Raw genomic sequence first — 17,718 nt, 5'->3', positions numbered from 1 at the left:
AAATACATTTTAGTTACCCAGGATTCTATGCAAACCACGTTCAGACTCCATTAATTAAACCACCTTAACAACTGCTTTTATATTTATAGTTTGTAGTCTGTTTAGTCCATTGATAGACTGTTTTATTATCTTTCTTCGTTAGAAATGGAATTCTCACTCAGTTATACCAGTGCTAAATTCTAGTAGCTGCAATAAAGAATGTGGAAAAAAAGGGATGAGTCTTTCTGATTATCTCAGTAGCAATGGATCATTTCCACTAGAACAGCTTAAAAGCTTCCCTCAACTCTTACAGAACATCCATTGCTTAGAGGTATGTGACTGGACCATGTGTTCATTTACATTTTCCATTTGATCTTCATGGCCTTTATTTTATCTGTTTCCTATCTGATGATTTCCTTGTTGTTCTGACCTACTTTTCAAATGCTTATGGTTGATCAATCGTTCTGTCTTTGCAGCTGCCTTCTCAGATGGGCTCAGTACTGAACAACTCTCTGCTACTTCATTACATTAACTGTGTCAGAGATGAATCTGTCTTACTGAGGCTCTATCACTGGTTGAGTCAAACATTGCAAGAAGGTAAAAATTGATATTTAAAAGTATTGGATGAATGAGGAAGGAACGAGATAGTGTACAAATGGGTTTCTTTTATAAGGGTACCAAATTCTAAACAGCTTTTATTTATTATTTATTTATTTTATTTATTTATTTTTTTTGTGAGGAAGATCAGCCCTGAGCTAACATCCATGCTAATCCTCCTCTTTTTGCTGAGGAAGACTGGCTCTGAGCTAACATCTATTACCAATCCTCCTTCTTTTTTTCCCTTTTTCTCCCCAAAGCCCCAGTAGATAGTTGTATGTCATAGTTGCACATCCTTCTAGTTGCTGTATGTGGGATGTGGCCTCAGCATGGCCGGAGAAGCAGTGCATCGGTGCATGCCCAGGATCCGAACCCAGGCCGCCAGCAGCGGAGTGCGCACGCTTAACCGCTAAGCCACGGGGCCGGCCCAGTCCTTCCGTTCTTAAATTACCCCCAGCTCACCCTGATTGAAGTTTAGGGCGTTCTCAAACTTTTAATTCATACATTTATAGTCTCTTGGATTACTCTGTGACATAAAGCTAATCACATTATACAGTCAGCCCTCTGTATTTGTGGGTTCTGCATCTGTGGATTCAATGAACCAAGGATTGTGTAATGTTTACATTCCATGGTTGTTGAATCCGCAGATGTGAACCTGCGGATACGGCGGCCAACTAAGGGACTTGAGCATCCGCGGATTTTGTTATCCTCAGGAGGGTCCTGGAACTAATCCCCCGCAGATACCGAGGGACGACTATATGTGAATTTTACCAGTTTATTTTTTCCTATAAGCTTTCCCCCTATATTACCAAGTTTTTGAGGAATGTCTGACTATCACCGCCACATACATGTTACTGTCTACAGTGTGAGTTGGCTAGGGTGTATAAGACTGATGGTTTGTTTATATTTGTCACTTTACAGTTGTGGTAATTATGTTTTGTAGAGTTTTTATTGTGCAACTAGATGCTTATGTTTAATATTCTGCTCCAGAATGTATTTGGTACAAGGTGAATAATTATGAACATGGAAAAGAATTTACCAGCTTCTTGGACACTATCATCAGAGCAGAGTGCTTCTTACAAGTAAGATTCCACTTGCTTTGTACACGCTCCACCACTTCTTACTAAAATTTATTTCGATATCTATTGAATACCTTTTCTTTAGTGCTTGACATCTTTTGTAAATAGTATCTGCTCAATTAAAAAGTCATTATAAATAGAACTGAGTTGAACTGACGTTTGTCTTTGTACTGTTGGATTTGAAGAAAGAATTTGTTAAATTATGCAAATAAGAGGGAAAGGCCTATAATTTAAGAGAACAAACTGAAGGTGTAATTGACTACATTCAACTAATTGAATTAACCGTTAAGATAAATCTCATAGGGTTACTACCTGTGTTCCTAGAATCAAGTATATTTTGAATGTTGAATATGTTCCAGCCAATTAATTATTTGGCCTAGGTAACCCTGAGTTGTACTTTAAGCTGTAACTCAGGAATCAGTACCATCAAGAAGCCTTGACTCAACACCCCAGGTTGGGTTAGGTGTTTGTTCTGTCAGCTCCCCTAGCTCTCTTTGTTTACCTGTATCATGACACTTTCAGCATCTGTTTTTCCACACATTATGAGCTCCTGGTGGGTGGCAACCATGTCTAACTTTTCTTCATGTACAGGTGTTTAGCTTGGTACCTGATGTTCTCAATAAATGTTGACTAAGTCTTAAGGATTTAGTGTGAAACCGTTGAATTGAAAGTTGGGTGTGGATGATAGTGGTGAGGATAAAGGAACGAATTTAGGTTGAATTTAGGCCTTTTTAGGTTTCCTGCTTGGGAGGATGATGGCATTCAGTGAGAAAGGGAATACAGTGGAGCAGGCTTGGAAATAAAGATGAATTTGATTTAAAAGATGCCTGTGGGGCGTCTAAGAGGTCATATCCAGTAGGCAGGCAGATAATGAGTCTAGAGCTCAGGGATGAGATTTGGGTTAGAGATATAGATTTAGGACTCATGATATAGGTGGTGTTTTTACCTATGTTATGGATGAGATTGTCCAGAGAATTCATATCATGAGAAGAAGGTCTAGGATGGAGTCCTGCTGCATGCCACTATTTAAAGCTCAGGGTAATAAAGGAAAAAAGGAAAGCCCTGGATCTTCTCTTTAGTGGAAACATAAGCAGCCTAGACACTCAGGCTTCTCCAGATGGAGCTTCCCAGAGTTTGGATTTGGTCTATGGCCTCTAATAAAATTCCAGCCCCATTATAACACTGGATACATTTTATTGACTGTTCAAGTGACTACATATACTCCAAAGTAGTACAATTTCATTTATCTTTGAAAATATTCCATAACTTGACTTTTTACCTTCTTTCCAATTGATGAGGTTATATGGTGTTTGAAAATTGTGTTGATAAAGATGGTACTGTGTCCAAATATTAATGTATCAAATATTAATCATCTGATCCTTTTTATGAGGAAGTCTGGCACCTAACCCATGGCTTTTATTATGTTGATGACAAAAAAAGTAGTATAAATAAAACAACTATAGTACAAAAGAAGCTGGTTGTTTAGAGTAGTTATGGACTGAAGGGTTCCATATAAGGTTCTGCTATTGACTTGTGTTACAGGAGGGGTTTTATTCCTGTGAAGCATTCCTGTATAGGAGTCTTCCTCTCTGGGATGGCCTCTGTTGTCGGTCACAGTTCCTTCAGCTTGTGAGCTGGATTCCTTTTAGTAGCTTCTCTGGTATGTATCATGAAAATTTGGAGTCATTTAATTCAATGTAATATTAATTAAAAGGATCTTGAATAATCTTTTTTTTTCTAATTCCTAGAGGTGAAACCACTTCTTTTTGACCATCTAGCACAGTTCTTCTTTACATCAACCATTTATTTCAAGGTAAAAAAAAACTGTCTTGCTTCGATTCAATAGGAAGTATTATTCTATGGCCGGCAGTACATGATTCAAAACCCACATTATAGCAATGGTTTTCTAACAGGATTCTCTTAGACCTGGGCTTGAGGTGCTGCATCACTCAAATCAAAGTTAACGCATAGAATTTTCTCTTTTTAAGGTTTTGTTGCATACAGCTTTCTTGAACTGTTTCCACTTACAGCAGATGACAAAGTGAATGAACAGGTGGCAAATGAGTATTAATAAACCGAGAAATACTTTACTTAGTTTGCTTCTTGTGGTTGATATTTTTTGAGATATACTTATTCATTTCACAAGTATTTATTGAGCACCCACTATGTACAGATGCCCTTCTTGACACTGGGGTTACAGTAATACCAAAGCAAATAAAACTCTCTATGACATTCATACTATATATTTATAATATAGTCATTTTCTGCTAATAAAATTGTTCTAATCTTATATGGTATAATTAAAATGTTACTATTTTGGAGTATTCTCCAAAAAGACCGCTGTGGCTTCCAGGAGTTCTACCTAACTGAGTTTGAGACCTACTTTCTTACAGAATGGTTATTTCTATTCCAAAAGGGTGACAATGTAAGTAATGTTTCTTTTATAACTTTTTTTCACCTTAAATCACTTACCGTTGGCCACGTTTACAGGAAAAATATGTTGCCCTGGTTAGTGTTCGTCATAATCAAATGACACTTTATTAAGTACCTATCACACTAACTTGGATTTGAGGTTTGTTTATATTATTTGTAACTTACTACCTGACCAATATCTTCATTCACATGACAATACACACTTCTTCTCCCCAGCTAATACATTTTCAGGAACTTCATTTTGCAGCTTTTTGTGATTCTCTTCCAATCTTCTAATTGGGTTGTTCTTTGTTTCTTCTATTATTCCACCAATCTAGAGAGCATAAATATTTATTTATTTATTTTTAAATTTTATTTATTTATTTTTTCCTCCAAAGCCCCAGTAGATAGTTGTATGTCATAGCTGCACGTCCTTCTAGTTGCTGTATGTGGGACGTGGCCCCAGCATGGCCGGAGAAGCAGTGAGTCGGTACGCGCCCAGGATCCGAACCCGGGCCGCCAGCAGCGGAGCGCGCGCACTTAACCACTAAGCCACGGGGCCGGCCCGAGAGCATAAATATTTATAAATATTAGGTTGAACCATATGAAATTGCCATTTTTGTAGGTTAAAGATGTTTGACAATTGGCAATTTCATATGGTCCAACTTAATAAGTATATATACATTTTTATGCACATGCATATATTTATATTTGAGCATGGTGGGTCAAGGAGAGAAAGGGATAGAGGAAGGGAAATAGACAGTGGGCTAAGAACAGAACTCAGGGGACTACTCAGTACTTAGTTCTCGGCTGAAAAGGACAGTCTATGAAGAAACCTTTTCAAGAGACGTGAAAAGAACCAGAAGAACATCAGTGTCAAGGAAGCAAAGAGAATACAGGGTGTCAACAAGGAGTGAAGGAATAATGTTGCCATATATCCCAGGAAGGTCCAGAAAGATAAGGACTGAAAAACATTTCTTTTGGAATTGATAATACAGAGGTTTTGGCTACCTTTGTGAGCGGTTTCAGTGGGGTGTAGGGGTAGAAGCTAGATTGTGGAGGTTGAGGAGTCAATGAGATGTGAAGATAAGACAGTGAGTATAGACTATGTTTTAGGCTAAAAAGAAGGCTAAAACATGAAGACAAGACAGTATAGACTATGTTTTAGGCTAAAACATAGGCTAAAAAGTAGGCTAAAAAGAAGAGGTAGAGAAATAACTGTAGTGGGACTTTGAATGAAGGGGAAGTTGTGGGATTTTTTTTTTGACCCCAGAATGAGAGAAACCTGAGCACATTTGTAGATAGAATAGAAGGAGCCAGTTGAGAAGAGAGAGAGGTTGAAAATGGAGGAAAGATGGGGGATAATTGGTGGTGCAGGATTTGAGAAGAAACGTGAAAGTATTGGTTTAAAACTAGGTAGAGGGGTTTGCTTGAATGGATGGTGGGGGTTGGGAGGTACCACTTATTCTCTAAGACTGGGGTCAAGGACTTATAGATGGGTGGATATATAGATATATTTGTATAGTTGGAAGAAAGGGCAAGAAATTGAAATACTTTGTGCCTAAAAGTGTTCAATTTCTCAAAATAGGAAGCACGTTGTAGAGGATAGAGTTGAGTAGGGAGCTTCAAGGAGGGTGTTATATGCTTAGGAAAGCCACTGAGAAAAATGGAAGAGAGAGCTGATTGAAGACAAGTAAAAGGATTATTGAGCTTCATTAAGGGCCCAGATGAAGTTGGAGACCATAAATTTGGAATGGCCACTCTGTATAGTTGTGTATTTTTCTTCAGCTCAGATGTAGGAGCAGAGAAAGTGAGTTAGGAGGTTGAATCAGTTGGGGTTTTGCTGGTTGAATGGAGTGCAAGGGAGTTGTGAATGATTGGCAATGTGGTCTAGTCTAGATAGGGAGATGAGGCCAGGAGAAGGCTGAAGAGCCTAAAAATTGAGATTAAAAATGAAGGAAATCAAGGGATTGAATGTCTCTGAAGGTGAAGAGCAAGAGTAACTAAAGTTGGAGCTGGAGGTGTGAGAAAGCCGGAAGGATAGGAAGTCATAACAAAGAAAGGATAATAGTCGATTTTGGTGGTGGTTCAGTTCAGGTTATGACAAAGTCTAGTGTGTGGCTGTGGGAGTGTGTAACTAAGGTAGAGTGAAGCTGAAGATTATTTGGTTTGAGGTCAAGGAACGGTGAAGCTGAAGTATTGGGCACATCATCTTCATGGACACTGACATAACTGAGTTGTTGATGGCAGGACATGAGGCAGAGAGTGCTGAAGTCCTCAATGAACGTAGATGAGTTTCTAGGGGGTAGATAGCAGAGGTATGGAAAGATAAAAAGTAAAAGGTAGTGTAGTTGCATAGTATAAACATCAAAGGAGAAAAGGTTTTTTACATAAGAAAGGAGGAATAATAGTTTGGAAACAGTGTTGAAGATAGATAGCTTTTGTGTTGTGTTTAAAAAACCAAAGGATAGTCAAATTCATGAGAAAAACCGACTATAGCCAAGTGCAATCAGAAATGGGGGTCTTTGGTCTTAGCCTAACAAATTCAGCTAATGTTAGCAGTAATTTAGCTAATGAGGTTCTGTAGCTCACGAAATATTTGTAAACGCAGTGGTCCCTCGGTATCCGCAGGGGATTGGTTCCAGGACCCTCGTGGATACCAAAATCCATGGATGCTCAAGTCCCTTATATAAAATGGCATAGTATTTGCCTATAACCTATGTACATCCTCCCGTATAATTTAAATCATCTCTGGATTACTTGTAATACCTAATCCAATGTAAATGGTTGTTATACTGTATTGTTTAGAGAATAATGACATGAAAAAAAGTCTGTACATGTTCAGTACAGATGCAGCCATCGTTTGCAATTGGTTGAATCCACAGATATGGAACTCGCAGATACAGAGGGCTGACTATTGTAAAACAAGGCCATTTTTTCTGTGGCCCCTGATTAAATAGAAGGTTCATTTGATTTCTTTTTAATATCTTTTTAAGTAAAGCTGACTCCCTTTTTAAAAGGAGATTCATTTCTGATTTTATATTTACCTTCTCAAAGAAGGGGCTTATATTCTGTTCCAATATTAGTAGTGGGGCGCTAGGACAGTGCTTACCTCCAGGTGTTGAAGTGAGATATGGAAATGTATTCACAAGAGACAGTGTCCTAGTTGGGTGGTGAGGGAGAGCCAGGATATGATTAGTGTAAGAAGACAGAGAAAGCCTACTTTGAAGAGTAGGAAGGTGTAGGTTTAGATAACCATGGAATAGAGGTTCTGGAAACTGCAATTGAAAGATTTGGGAAAGATGAGATCAGTGAAAGGGGGAGAGGAGCACTGAGCAGCATAGAGTACAAGAAAGGATAGGTGACCAAAGGGGTTTTCACTCTGAGTGGTGACTAAGGATAACAGTAATGTGACATGTGGTAGAATTAGCTAAAAATTCAATTGATTTCTGAGGCTTTTAGTAAGTAATTATTGCTTTATTATTGTATAGTGTGATTATTCAGCTTAGTCTGATAAATAAATATTTTTAAAAATCTATTAAAGTATTTTCACATTTTCAGTGCTTTTGTTTGTGCCTAGCCAGTTGTGCCTGTCAGCAGACAACTTTATTCATTGAAGCATTTTGAATGGGAAAAACCCACAAATCTACAGTAACATTGCTATTTTCATTTTGGCATGTTAATTTTCAAATTTTTATCTATATTGATTTATATCTCCTATGTAATTACAAACATAGTGGACATAAATTTAAAAATCAGAATACAAAATTAATATTGTATAACAATTTCTGTGTATCCAGATAGTCTTCATAATATTTTTAAAATGACATCATAGTCCATGGACATTATACCATAATTTATTTAATCTTTTCTCTATTATTATTTCTCATTTGTTTCTATTGTAGGAATAGATAACTATATTGATCAACTTCATAATATACATTTTTTCCTCTTGAACTATTCCCTTAGTGTACATTTCCACGAGTGAGGTTATTGGATGAAAGGAAAGGGCGTGAACACTTTTATGACTTTGATATGTACTGCTGTTCCTTTACCAAAGGGATGTACAATGCAAGTTCTTTGAAGGAAGATGGATATAATGGGTGGAATACTTAAATAATGAGGGTCTGGCAGCCATGGAGAAAGAATTGGGGTTTGAGAGACAAGACCAGCGTAAAGAAGACCAACTAGGAGGATAAAGTAATCTCAGAGATGTGAAGGCCTGGTCCAGGGTAGTTATAGAGGGATTGGAAGGAAATGGATAAGTTGGACATTTTGAAGGGAAAATGATTTGGTGACTGGAAATACAGCATGAAGGACACAAGACGACCTCAAGATTTCTAGCTTGGGACAATAAAGGAACCCGGGATATTTTGCCTGGGGGGAAAAAAAGAGATTTTTCTGGTTCCCTTCACATGACTGAAGGATTGTCGCATGGAAAGAACAGATCTCTGTGTGGCTGCAGGAGGCAGGATTATATATAGGGTAGTATCTTATAGGTAGAACAGACTCAAATGGAATAAAGGACCTTAAGAGGTAGTATATTTCCCAACAGTGGAGTAGGGCAGGCATAGATTTAATGGCTGTCTACTGGGGATATTTATGTAGAGAAGGTTCATGTGTAGGGTAGACCTGTGTTTCTCAGCCTTTTTTTTAACCAATATCCCCTTCTCATAAACATAAAAATCTCATGCTTTCCTTTAATATGGGGGCTAGATGGTATACAGTAGGTGGGTGGGAATTAAGGATTTTTGTTTTCTGGATATGACATAGTAATATTGAATACCTTTTCAAATGTTAAATTCCCTGGTTGACACCAAAGTAGAAGATTGTTTTAGATGACTCCAGTTACTTGCAACTCAAACATATTTATAACCTGAATGCAAGGTGTCCATTTCTAAAAAAAATATTAATTGAAGTGTTCTGTGAAGTAGCAATGAGCACCCTATCACTGGAGTTACTCAGATAGTATCTAGACCATTATCTATTAAGGATGTTTAAGAAATGGCTTCTTGTATAAGGTTTTGGGATGGTATGGATTGCCATCAAATTTATAGATATTCTGACTTACCCTCATAAAAGCCCTGGGCACACTTCTGTCAAGACTATATTTTTTGTATGTGAATGCGGCCCTGCGAAATCAAGGCAAGGCCTGAGAAAGGAAAGACTAGAATTGTTTGTTTTCCACAGTCACAGAAGATAAGATAAATTTTCTGGCCATCAAAAAGGGAGTAAATTGTAATTGGAGACACAAAGGGGGAGACTCATATCTGTAGCAACTTCAAAGGATCTCTGAGGGGAGACCATCAGGGGTGTGTGATGCTGTATTTGGTGATGTAGTATGTGTTATAAATGAATGTAATTTGGAGAAACAAGAGTCTGTTCCTAGGCTGATAAGTTGGGGAGAGCCCTGTAGAGGTGTGTTTTTTGTAGAGAAAATGGCAAAATAAACTTTTGCTTGCATTCATGTCTCCTGGAGACTGATCAGGTTGTAGCAGCAGCCATTGGGTTCTGAATTGGATGCGGTCATCTCCATGGTTCCTTCCACCTTTAAGCCTCTGGTTTGGTCTTTTAGTTCTCAACATTATGGTATGTCTGAATGATTTTACGAATGATTTTTTGTTTTGCCCCCTCAGTGTAGTGTTCTTCAGAGTCTGAAAGAGCTACTGCAGAATTGGCTGTTGTGGCTTTCTGCGGACATCCACATGAAACCTGTGATGAACAGTCCTCTGTGAGTTATCTTACAACTCTCCACAAGAGGTGATCTGTACAAAATGTTTGCATATGGAGTTTAATAGTGTGGCATGAGACCTAATTGTTTCATGTACATGCTTAGTCGCACTTTTCTAAAAAATTTTGTTACTTTTCACTCTTCTTCCCCACAGTTCTGTGAGGAAGGTTAATTCTTTAAGTTCTATTATATAAATCAGAAAGCAACCCCTAAGCCTCTAAGTGATTTGCAAGAGTTAATATAGCGAAACATTGGAGAGCTGATGTTAGAACTTACAACTTTGGCTTCCATTCAGTTTAGCTCACTTTATAAAATGTATTCATAGTTATATGTAAAGTCAATTTTGATGATAGCTAGGAAAATCTGTCATTTTGCTGTACAGTTTGTTTTTTTATGTTTCTTGGGTATATATCAGTCATATACATTAATTTATTTTCATTTTGGAATAAAAACGAACCCTACATTTCCATTATGTTTATTATTGTTAAATGTGTGTTTTACTCTCAAAGTGAAAGTAAAAGACTGACTGAATTTCAAGGAACTGCCTAATCAGGTTGTTTTAACTCTTTCTACCTAAAAGCTTTGGCTTCTCCTATATTCTATTATCAGGCACATTATTTTTTAACATTAATTTTTTTAAACTTTATATTATAGAAAATTGCAAACAAAATCGAAAGTAGAGAAAATAGTACAGTGTTACCCCTATGTATGCATCATTCAGCTTCAACAGTTATCAATTCATGGTTAAGTTTTTTCATCTATAACATCCTCACTTTCTTTGTCCTCTGTACTACATTTTTTTTTTATAATTTTTTTATTTATTTATTTTTCCCCCAAAGCCCCAGTAGATAGTTGTATGTCATAGCTGCACATCCTTCTAGTTGCTGTATGTGGGACGCGGCCTCAGCATGGCTGGAGAAGCGGTCCGTCGGTGCGCGCCCGGCATCTGAACCCCGGCCGCCAGCAGCGGAGTGCACACACTTAACCGCTAAGCCACGGGGCCAGCCCTGTACTAGATTTTTTTAAGCAAAACCCAGACATCATTTCAACTCTTGAAAAATGATACCAGTATAACACCTAAAAAATGAATGGTTCTTAATATCTTCAAATATCTAATCAGTGTTCACATTCCCTATATTATCAGTCACATTCTTACTTTATAAGTATAAAATAAGGATCCCTTAGCTTCAGTTGTAAATAGCTGGTGGTTAACTTGGTTAGATTAGCCCAGACCTATTTTTCTATATGTTTTATTCCTATAGCAATCTCCTACTTTGATAGGAGAGTGGACAATAGAAGTTTCTTGGGAGTAGCCTGGAAAATTGTTTTCAATTCTTCATATTCATTATTGCAACGCTTGCATACATCATGTATGTCTGATCACTTTTAGAAGGAAATGGAGCATTAGTGGGTAGTGAAAACATCTTGTAAAGCTGTGCTTCTCAAAGTGTGGTCCCTGGACCAGTAGCATCAGCATCACCTGGGAACTTGTTAGAGATGCAGATTCTCAGGCCCTACCCTCGACCTATTGAAGTAAATTGTGGAGGTAGGGCCCAGTAATCTGTGATTTAACAAATGCTTCAGTGATTTTGGTGCAAGCTAAAGTTTAAGAACCACTGTCGTAAAGAATTTTTATTTAAACGCTTAACCTCTTCAAACACCTCAATTCTATTAAGAATAGTATGTTTACATCTATAATCTTTAGCCAACTTGCAATGTAAGTTTTAGGCACCCCTAATATAGGTGCCTCAGAACTTCTGTATTTTCTTTCCAAAAATCCAAGGATCCTTTTTAAATTAGTGTCATAAATTTGGGGAGGGCATTTAAAAAGGAGCTCTGCTTTCTAAAATTCTTAAAACAAATAAATGGACATAAATGTAGATAACTTTGCTTGTCATAATACTACTTGACATTATATAGTATAGGTCTTTTTTTGTTTTTTTTATAATTTTATTTATTTATTTATTTTTCCCCCCAAAGCCCCAGTAGATAGTTGTATGTCATAGCTGCACATCCTTCTAGTTGCTGTATGTGGGACGTGGCCTCAGCATGGCCAGAGAAGCGGTAGTTGGTGCGCGCCCAGGATCCGAACCCGGGCCGCCAGCAGCAGAGCACGCACACTTAACCGCTAAGCCACGGGGCCGGCCCCTATAGTATAGGTCTTAAGTTCTCAATAATTCCTTCTGTTTTGGAGATATAAGTGTAATGCCATGTTTCCATCGTATGACCATGTGCCATATGACTGTCAGAGAGGGAGTAAATTGTGGTTGTAGATCACAAGGAGAGAAGGGTGGGAAACCATTCTCAGCAGTGCTCTACCAGCAAGCATTTTTGGTTGGCCCGGTAACTGGGAGAGGGTGCTTCCATCATTTAGTAGGTGGGAGCCAGGGATGCTAAATGTGCTGCAAGTAGATGGGAAGTAGGAGGCAGTCTTGAACAGCCAATTGTTTCATCCAGAATGCCACTAGTATCCTGTAGAGAAGCATTTCAAGAGACGCTGTTCTGAGTGATCACCACTGTTTCAAATGATTTCAGACGCATTTGCCAAGTGCTGCCAAAAATCATAGTTAAAATATAGTTTTGCAAATGGCTGGCTGACTATATGGGTGCCCGCCTAATCTTTCCCTGCTTGCTCTGGCACTGAACCGTCGTGATGGCGGGTAGTGGTAGAGTCATCATCATCTCTCAAGCTCTAAGACTATATACTATTCCTTTTTCCTTGTGCATAATCATTGTTGGCTACCTAGATTGGAGAGTAAAGCTATGAAATCACATTTCTAGGTCTTTTCCTAATCCACTCAACAGTAAATTGAAGGACAGGGGTAAGTAGATAAATAGACTGAACCATTTATACCCATGTGTGATTTAAAGAGACACAGTTCATTGATTTGAGAAGAATATAAAATATCCAGGTCTGGTTTTTACTAGAAGAATGAAAGATGCCAAAAATTTTACTAATTCAGTTTTAGGATTAAATTGAATTCCAGTTAAATTGAAGTGAAAATATTTTTTACAGCATTTTAGCTCAGGAATTCAGGCAAATCTAAGTTTTTATTTGTGTACTTAGAAACTAATTTGCTGACTGCTATGGTCCCTGGACTTTGGTAATATTATCTAAAGTCTGTCTGGAGCTTAATCCTTTATTTCTCTGGTATTTACTAGCAGAGTGGTTGCTGAGGATGTTCTAGGAATTGATCTTAACGGTTCCCTAGAGGGTGTAGGGAACCCCTGTGTAGTTTATGATTAATCACTGTGGTTTTAAAAAAGTGAATTATACATTGGAGCACTGATCGTTTTCTGAAATCTCTAACAACTGTTTGCTGTGTATTATCCAATATATTTTGCTATATATTATTCAACTTTAGCTTGGAAATTGTGAAGACTTTTGCTAATGTGGATCTGACTGTCATGGTTCCTTATTGCAGAGAGACAACTTTAAGTGGATCCTTGAACTCTGTGTCTGAACTGATTGACTATGTAGGGTGGCTGTCCACTACTGCAATGCGCTTAGAAAGCAACAGCACTTTCTTGCTGCACTTCATTTTGGATTTCTATGAGAAGGTAGCACACATTCCTTTTTCCCTATTTAGATTTTTTGATGGCTTTCTGCTTTATTGGTCTATTATTTAAATTTTATGTACAACCATTAAGTTGGGCTGTGACCTTATTAGCATCGTTAAAATAAGCTACATGTTTTGAAGTTAATGATTGTATTCTTGCCTGAATAACTCACTTTCATAAAACAAAGTGGAAAAACAAATGTTTTTTGTGAAAAGTCCAGGTACCACTTTGATAGACATTCCCCTGAATAATGCTGGCCCTAGACAGAAGTCTGTCTCTAGCATCACTTTTTGTTCATCCATTTTACATTGCCAACCCCTGGCGAAAAACCAACATACCTTCTTATTTCTTTAGCTCTCTACTCCCACCTTTCAACCACCTTATTTTTCCTGGTACCTATGATTCTGGTCTTCTATTTTTTTATAGTATTTGACCTGGACAGAACCATTATCTAGGAAGTACCCACTAATCTCAGTTTTCCTCCCTTCCTTCACTAATACCTGGTTGTCTTGTGTTATATTTGCTTAGAAGCATGCTCCTTTGTTTTCCAGGTTGACAGCTAACTAATATGATAAATCAATATTTTTTGGGACCTAAGGAGAAAGAAATGCTCCCTTCCCCATTCTCCCCCACTCTAAGATCTCTCCCCAGAAAAAAATGAAAGATTTTAATAATGATCTTCTAGAAATAATCCTCTATGGTAAGGTTGATATTTGGTGAGGTACATTTTTAAGCAGGCTTGTGGCTACCTATTCTATTTATGAATCAGGCAGGCCCAAACCTGATGTTATATCATTGCCTATTCTCTACTGATGATTCTTTGGGTGAACTTGGTTGAGGGGTTCTGGGGAATATCTGTATACTGATGTTATCATTCTTCCCAAAGGTGTGTGACATATATATAAATTATAACCTTCCATTAGTGGTGTTGTTTCCTCCTGGGATCTTCTGTTCTGCACTCCTCAGCCTGGATTCCAGTATCCTGAACCAGCTCTGTTACATTATGCACAGGTATGAAGCCTTTTTACCATTTTATGAATTAGTACATCATAATTCTATCTTCATTTTTCAACTATACAATAAATTATTATTTATAAATATAGCACAATAAATTTATTATATATAATACAATAAAATATTAAATACAATAAAATTATTATCCATTTTCTGCCAGGGCCTATGGAAATAGGAAACGTGGCTTTCTTTTGGGAATGACCTTCCAACATGAAGCTATTTTAACTGTCGTTTTTAAAATGTCACTGTGGGGGATATGGATTAAAAAATTCATAGTTAAGGATCATCTGTGCAATGGTACAGCTGTACTCAGCGTTAATTCTCATTGCTGTGTCTTAAAGAAAAATTAGTCCTTTGTTGACAACTGGTTTAGGTCTACGTTGCTTCTCTGGTAAAAAGAACATTTTCTGGGAGATAAGGGGAGCTAATTGCCACATATATGAAACTACAGGTATTATTTCTTACCCCTCTAATTCTTTCACTTATGGACTGAAATTACTTTTCTTAGTCCATAAGTGTAGACCCTTTTGGCATAACTTGTAGGACTATGCCAAAGTTAAAATGTTTTTTAAAACTAATTGGATATTGGTTTTCAGGCAAGAAAATAATTACATTTCTAAGTTTCCCCTGTAGCCTTTCTACTGCACCTTTTTTTCCACATTAAGAAAATATGTTCTGGACTGGCCCTATGGCTTAGTGGTTAAGTGCGCGCGCTCTGCTGCTGGCGGCCCGGGTTCGGATCCTGGGCGCGCACCGACGCACCGCTTCTCCGGCCATGCTGAGGCCACGTCCCACATATAGCAACTAGAAGGATGTGCAGCTATGACATACAACTATCTACCTGGGCTTTGGGGAGGGGGAGAATCAAAAAAAACAAAGAAAATATGTTCTGTATCAGTGACTGACTGCTTTTGAGCCTTTATTAATTTTTAATAGTGAAACATTAAAAGCATTTCCTTCATTGGTTTTTCCTTTTTTATTGAAGTATAATTTATAGTCAAGTGCAGATCTTAAATGTACAACTCAATACTTGAGCCTCTATTAACTTTTTTTTTTTTTTGTGAGGAGATCAGCCCTGTGCTAACATCTGCCAATCTTCCTCTTTTTTTGCTGAGGAAGACTGGCCCTGGGCTAATATCCGTGCCCATCTTCCTCCACTTTATATGGGACGCTGCCACAGCATGGCTTGCCAAGCAGTGCGTGGGTGTGTGCCCGGGATCCAAACTGGCGAACCCCAGGCCACCGCAGCGGAGCGTGTGCACTTAACCGCTTGCCCCACCGGGCCGGCCCCAAACCTGTATTTTTATTCTTTGAGGAGAATGTACCACAAAAGGATAAAACCCTTAACTAGACAGACGGATATTTGTGTATGTGCACAGCTGTATATATTTACATTTAAAATGTATGCTTTTGTTTATGTTTACGTTTCAAAGGCATTTAATGTTAAAAGTTTCATTCTATTTGTTCTCCCTTTTAGGTATCGTATAAATTTGACTGCTGCAAAGAAAAATGAGTTGGTACAAAAGGTATGGATGATAAACCTCTGTGTTACAGCACAATTGTTTAAAAATTGAGTGCAGATATATAAGATCTGTTGGGAATCAGAAGGAAAGGGAGAATAGATAATAATGACAATTGTTTTTCTTTCCCAATAGACAAAATCAGAGTTCAGTTTCAGCAGCAAGACCTATCAAGAATTTAATCACTATTTGACAACCATGGTTGGTTGTCTGTGGACATCCAGACCGTTCCAGAAAGGATTATATATTGACCCCGAAGTCTTAGAAAAAGCTGGAGTAGCAGAGTATAAAAACAGTTTAAATTTAGTCCATCATCCTGCTCTGTTGAGTTATGCTGTTTCCTTTCTGCTACAGGTAAGGGTATGTAAAGGATTTTTAGATTTTATATAGGAATACTATGATGGCAGAAACAGGAAATGCCTTAAATTTAGTGTGTCCGAATTGTAAGACATGTGTTCAGTCATTCCTTTTTGAGTATCAGCTAAATTTCAGGCATTGTGCTAGGCTCTAGGGATTCAAAGTTAACTTAAGTAAGTCTCTACCCTCCAAGAGCTTGGGCTTGTGACAGAGACAGACTTGTAAACATTATTAAAATACAGTCTGGTGAAGTGAGAAAAGGTACAGTTGTGAGAAAGATGAGGGAGTGGTTATTAGTTCAGTTCTGCTTGGGTAGAGGTGGTGCCAGGTAAGAAAGGGCTGTGGAGAAGTGAAAGCTCTCATAAAATCCTTCTAGACAAGATGGAAAATGTAGGCTAGATATTATAATCAGAGTTGGAGTCTGAGCTCAAGATTGCTGATTTAATGAGTTGATATCTGTATGCAGGCAGGGGAGGGTCTTCTCAGGACTTTATCATCAGCCCTGTCCTTTTCAACGTTATCAGTGACTAGGGGAAGAACTCAAGTGGTGTGCATATGAAATGAGTGGATGACACAACTGGATGACATTACAAATACCCTCATAGAATCCAGATTCAGAATTCCCTTAACAGACTGGAACATTGAGAAATCTAACAAAATGGGGAAAAAATGTACAGAATGGGGGAGATATTCATTGAATAAGTGTTTAATATACACATGCAATGAACCAGGCACCATGGTGAACAAGACACATCTGGGTGTTGCCCTCATAAAGCTTACAGTCTAGTTGGGGAAGAGAAGTTAAACAGATATCTTAGAATAAAGAATGCTGGGTAGTATAGGGAAAGTACAGAGGACAATTAAAAAATATACAAAGGTGCTAACTCAGGTTTAGGCTTTACAGAAGTGATGCTGATTGGAGTTTTGAAGGATGAGTATGAGCTTGCCAAGACAGGAGCAGTATTTGAGGAAATGGGAGCAGCAAACTTTTTCTGTGGGGGGCCAGATTGCAAATATTTTAGGCTTTGCAGACCATGTGGTCTCCCTCAAGACTACTCAACCTTTCCGTTGTAGCATGAAAGTGGCCGTAGACAATGGATAAACAAATGAGAATAGTTGTGTTCCAATAAAAGTTTATTTACAAAAACATGCATTGGGCTGGATGTGGGCCGTGGTTTGCTGACCCCTGTGTTAGAGCATGCTGTGTTTGAGGAACTTATGTAGAATTGTAGGGCTTGAGCAGGGATTCTACCCTGACTGAGCAGCAGAACTACCCAGGGTGCTTTTCCAAAGTATACATCCTTGATTGCTCCCACCTTGAGATTCTGATTTAATAACTTGGGTGACATCCAGGATCTGCTTATTAAATATAATTATTCTGATGTACAACAAGGGTTGAGAGCCACTGGTCTAGACTATAGCATGGTAGGAGATGAGGTTTTGAAATGTAGTCAAGGACGAGATGGTG

The 17,718-nt window shown here is 38.1% G+C and overlaps 1 protein-coding gene across 1 annotated transcript in view; it reads left to right on the top strand.

Annotated features, from left to right (window-relative positions):
* The window catches only part of CENPI (centromere protein I), a 68,702-nt gene that overhangs the window by 36,203 nt on the left and 14,781 nt on the right, over positions 1-17,718 (top strand). The window contains exons 11-20 of the mRNA XM_087426812.1: positions 143-310; positions 456-576; positions 1,567-1,658; positions 3,198-3,315; positions 3,404-3,468; positions 9,704-9,798; positions 13,224-13,359; positions 14,246-14,370; positions 15,851-15,899; positions 16,029-16,247. Coding sequence (XP_087282938.1) covers positions 143-310; positions 456-576; positions 1,567-1,658; positions 3,198-3,315; positions 3,404-3,468; positions 9,704-9,798; positions 13,224-13,359; positions 14,246-14,370; positions 15,851-15,899; positions 16,029-16,247 — 1,188 coding nt within the window. The remainder of the gene's footprint in view (positions 1-142; positions 311-455; positions 577-1,566; positions 1,659-3,197; positions 3,316-3,403; positions 3,469-9,703; positions 9,799-13,223; positions 13,360-14,245; positions 14,371-15,850; positions 15,900-16,028; positions 16,248-17,718) is intronic.

Source organism: Ceratotherium simum, chromosome X (genome assembly GCF_057802395.1).
Source record: "Ceratotherium simum simum isolate JZ-2026a chromosome X, ASM5780239v1, whole genome shotgun sequence".
Taxonomy (NCBI): domain Eukaryota; kingdom Metazoa; phylum Chordata; class Mammalia; order Perissodactyla; family Rhinocerotidae; genus Ceratotherium; species Ceratotherium simum.
This window is presented reverse-complemented; position numbering and strand designations above follow the sequence as displayed.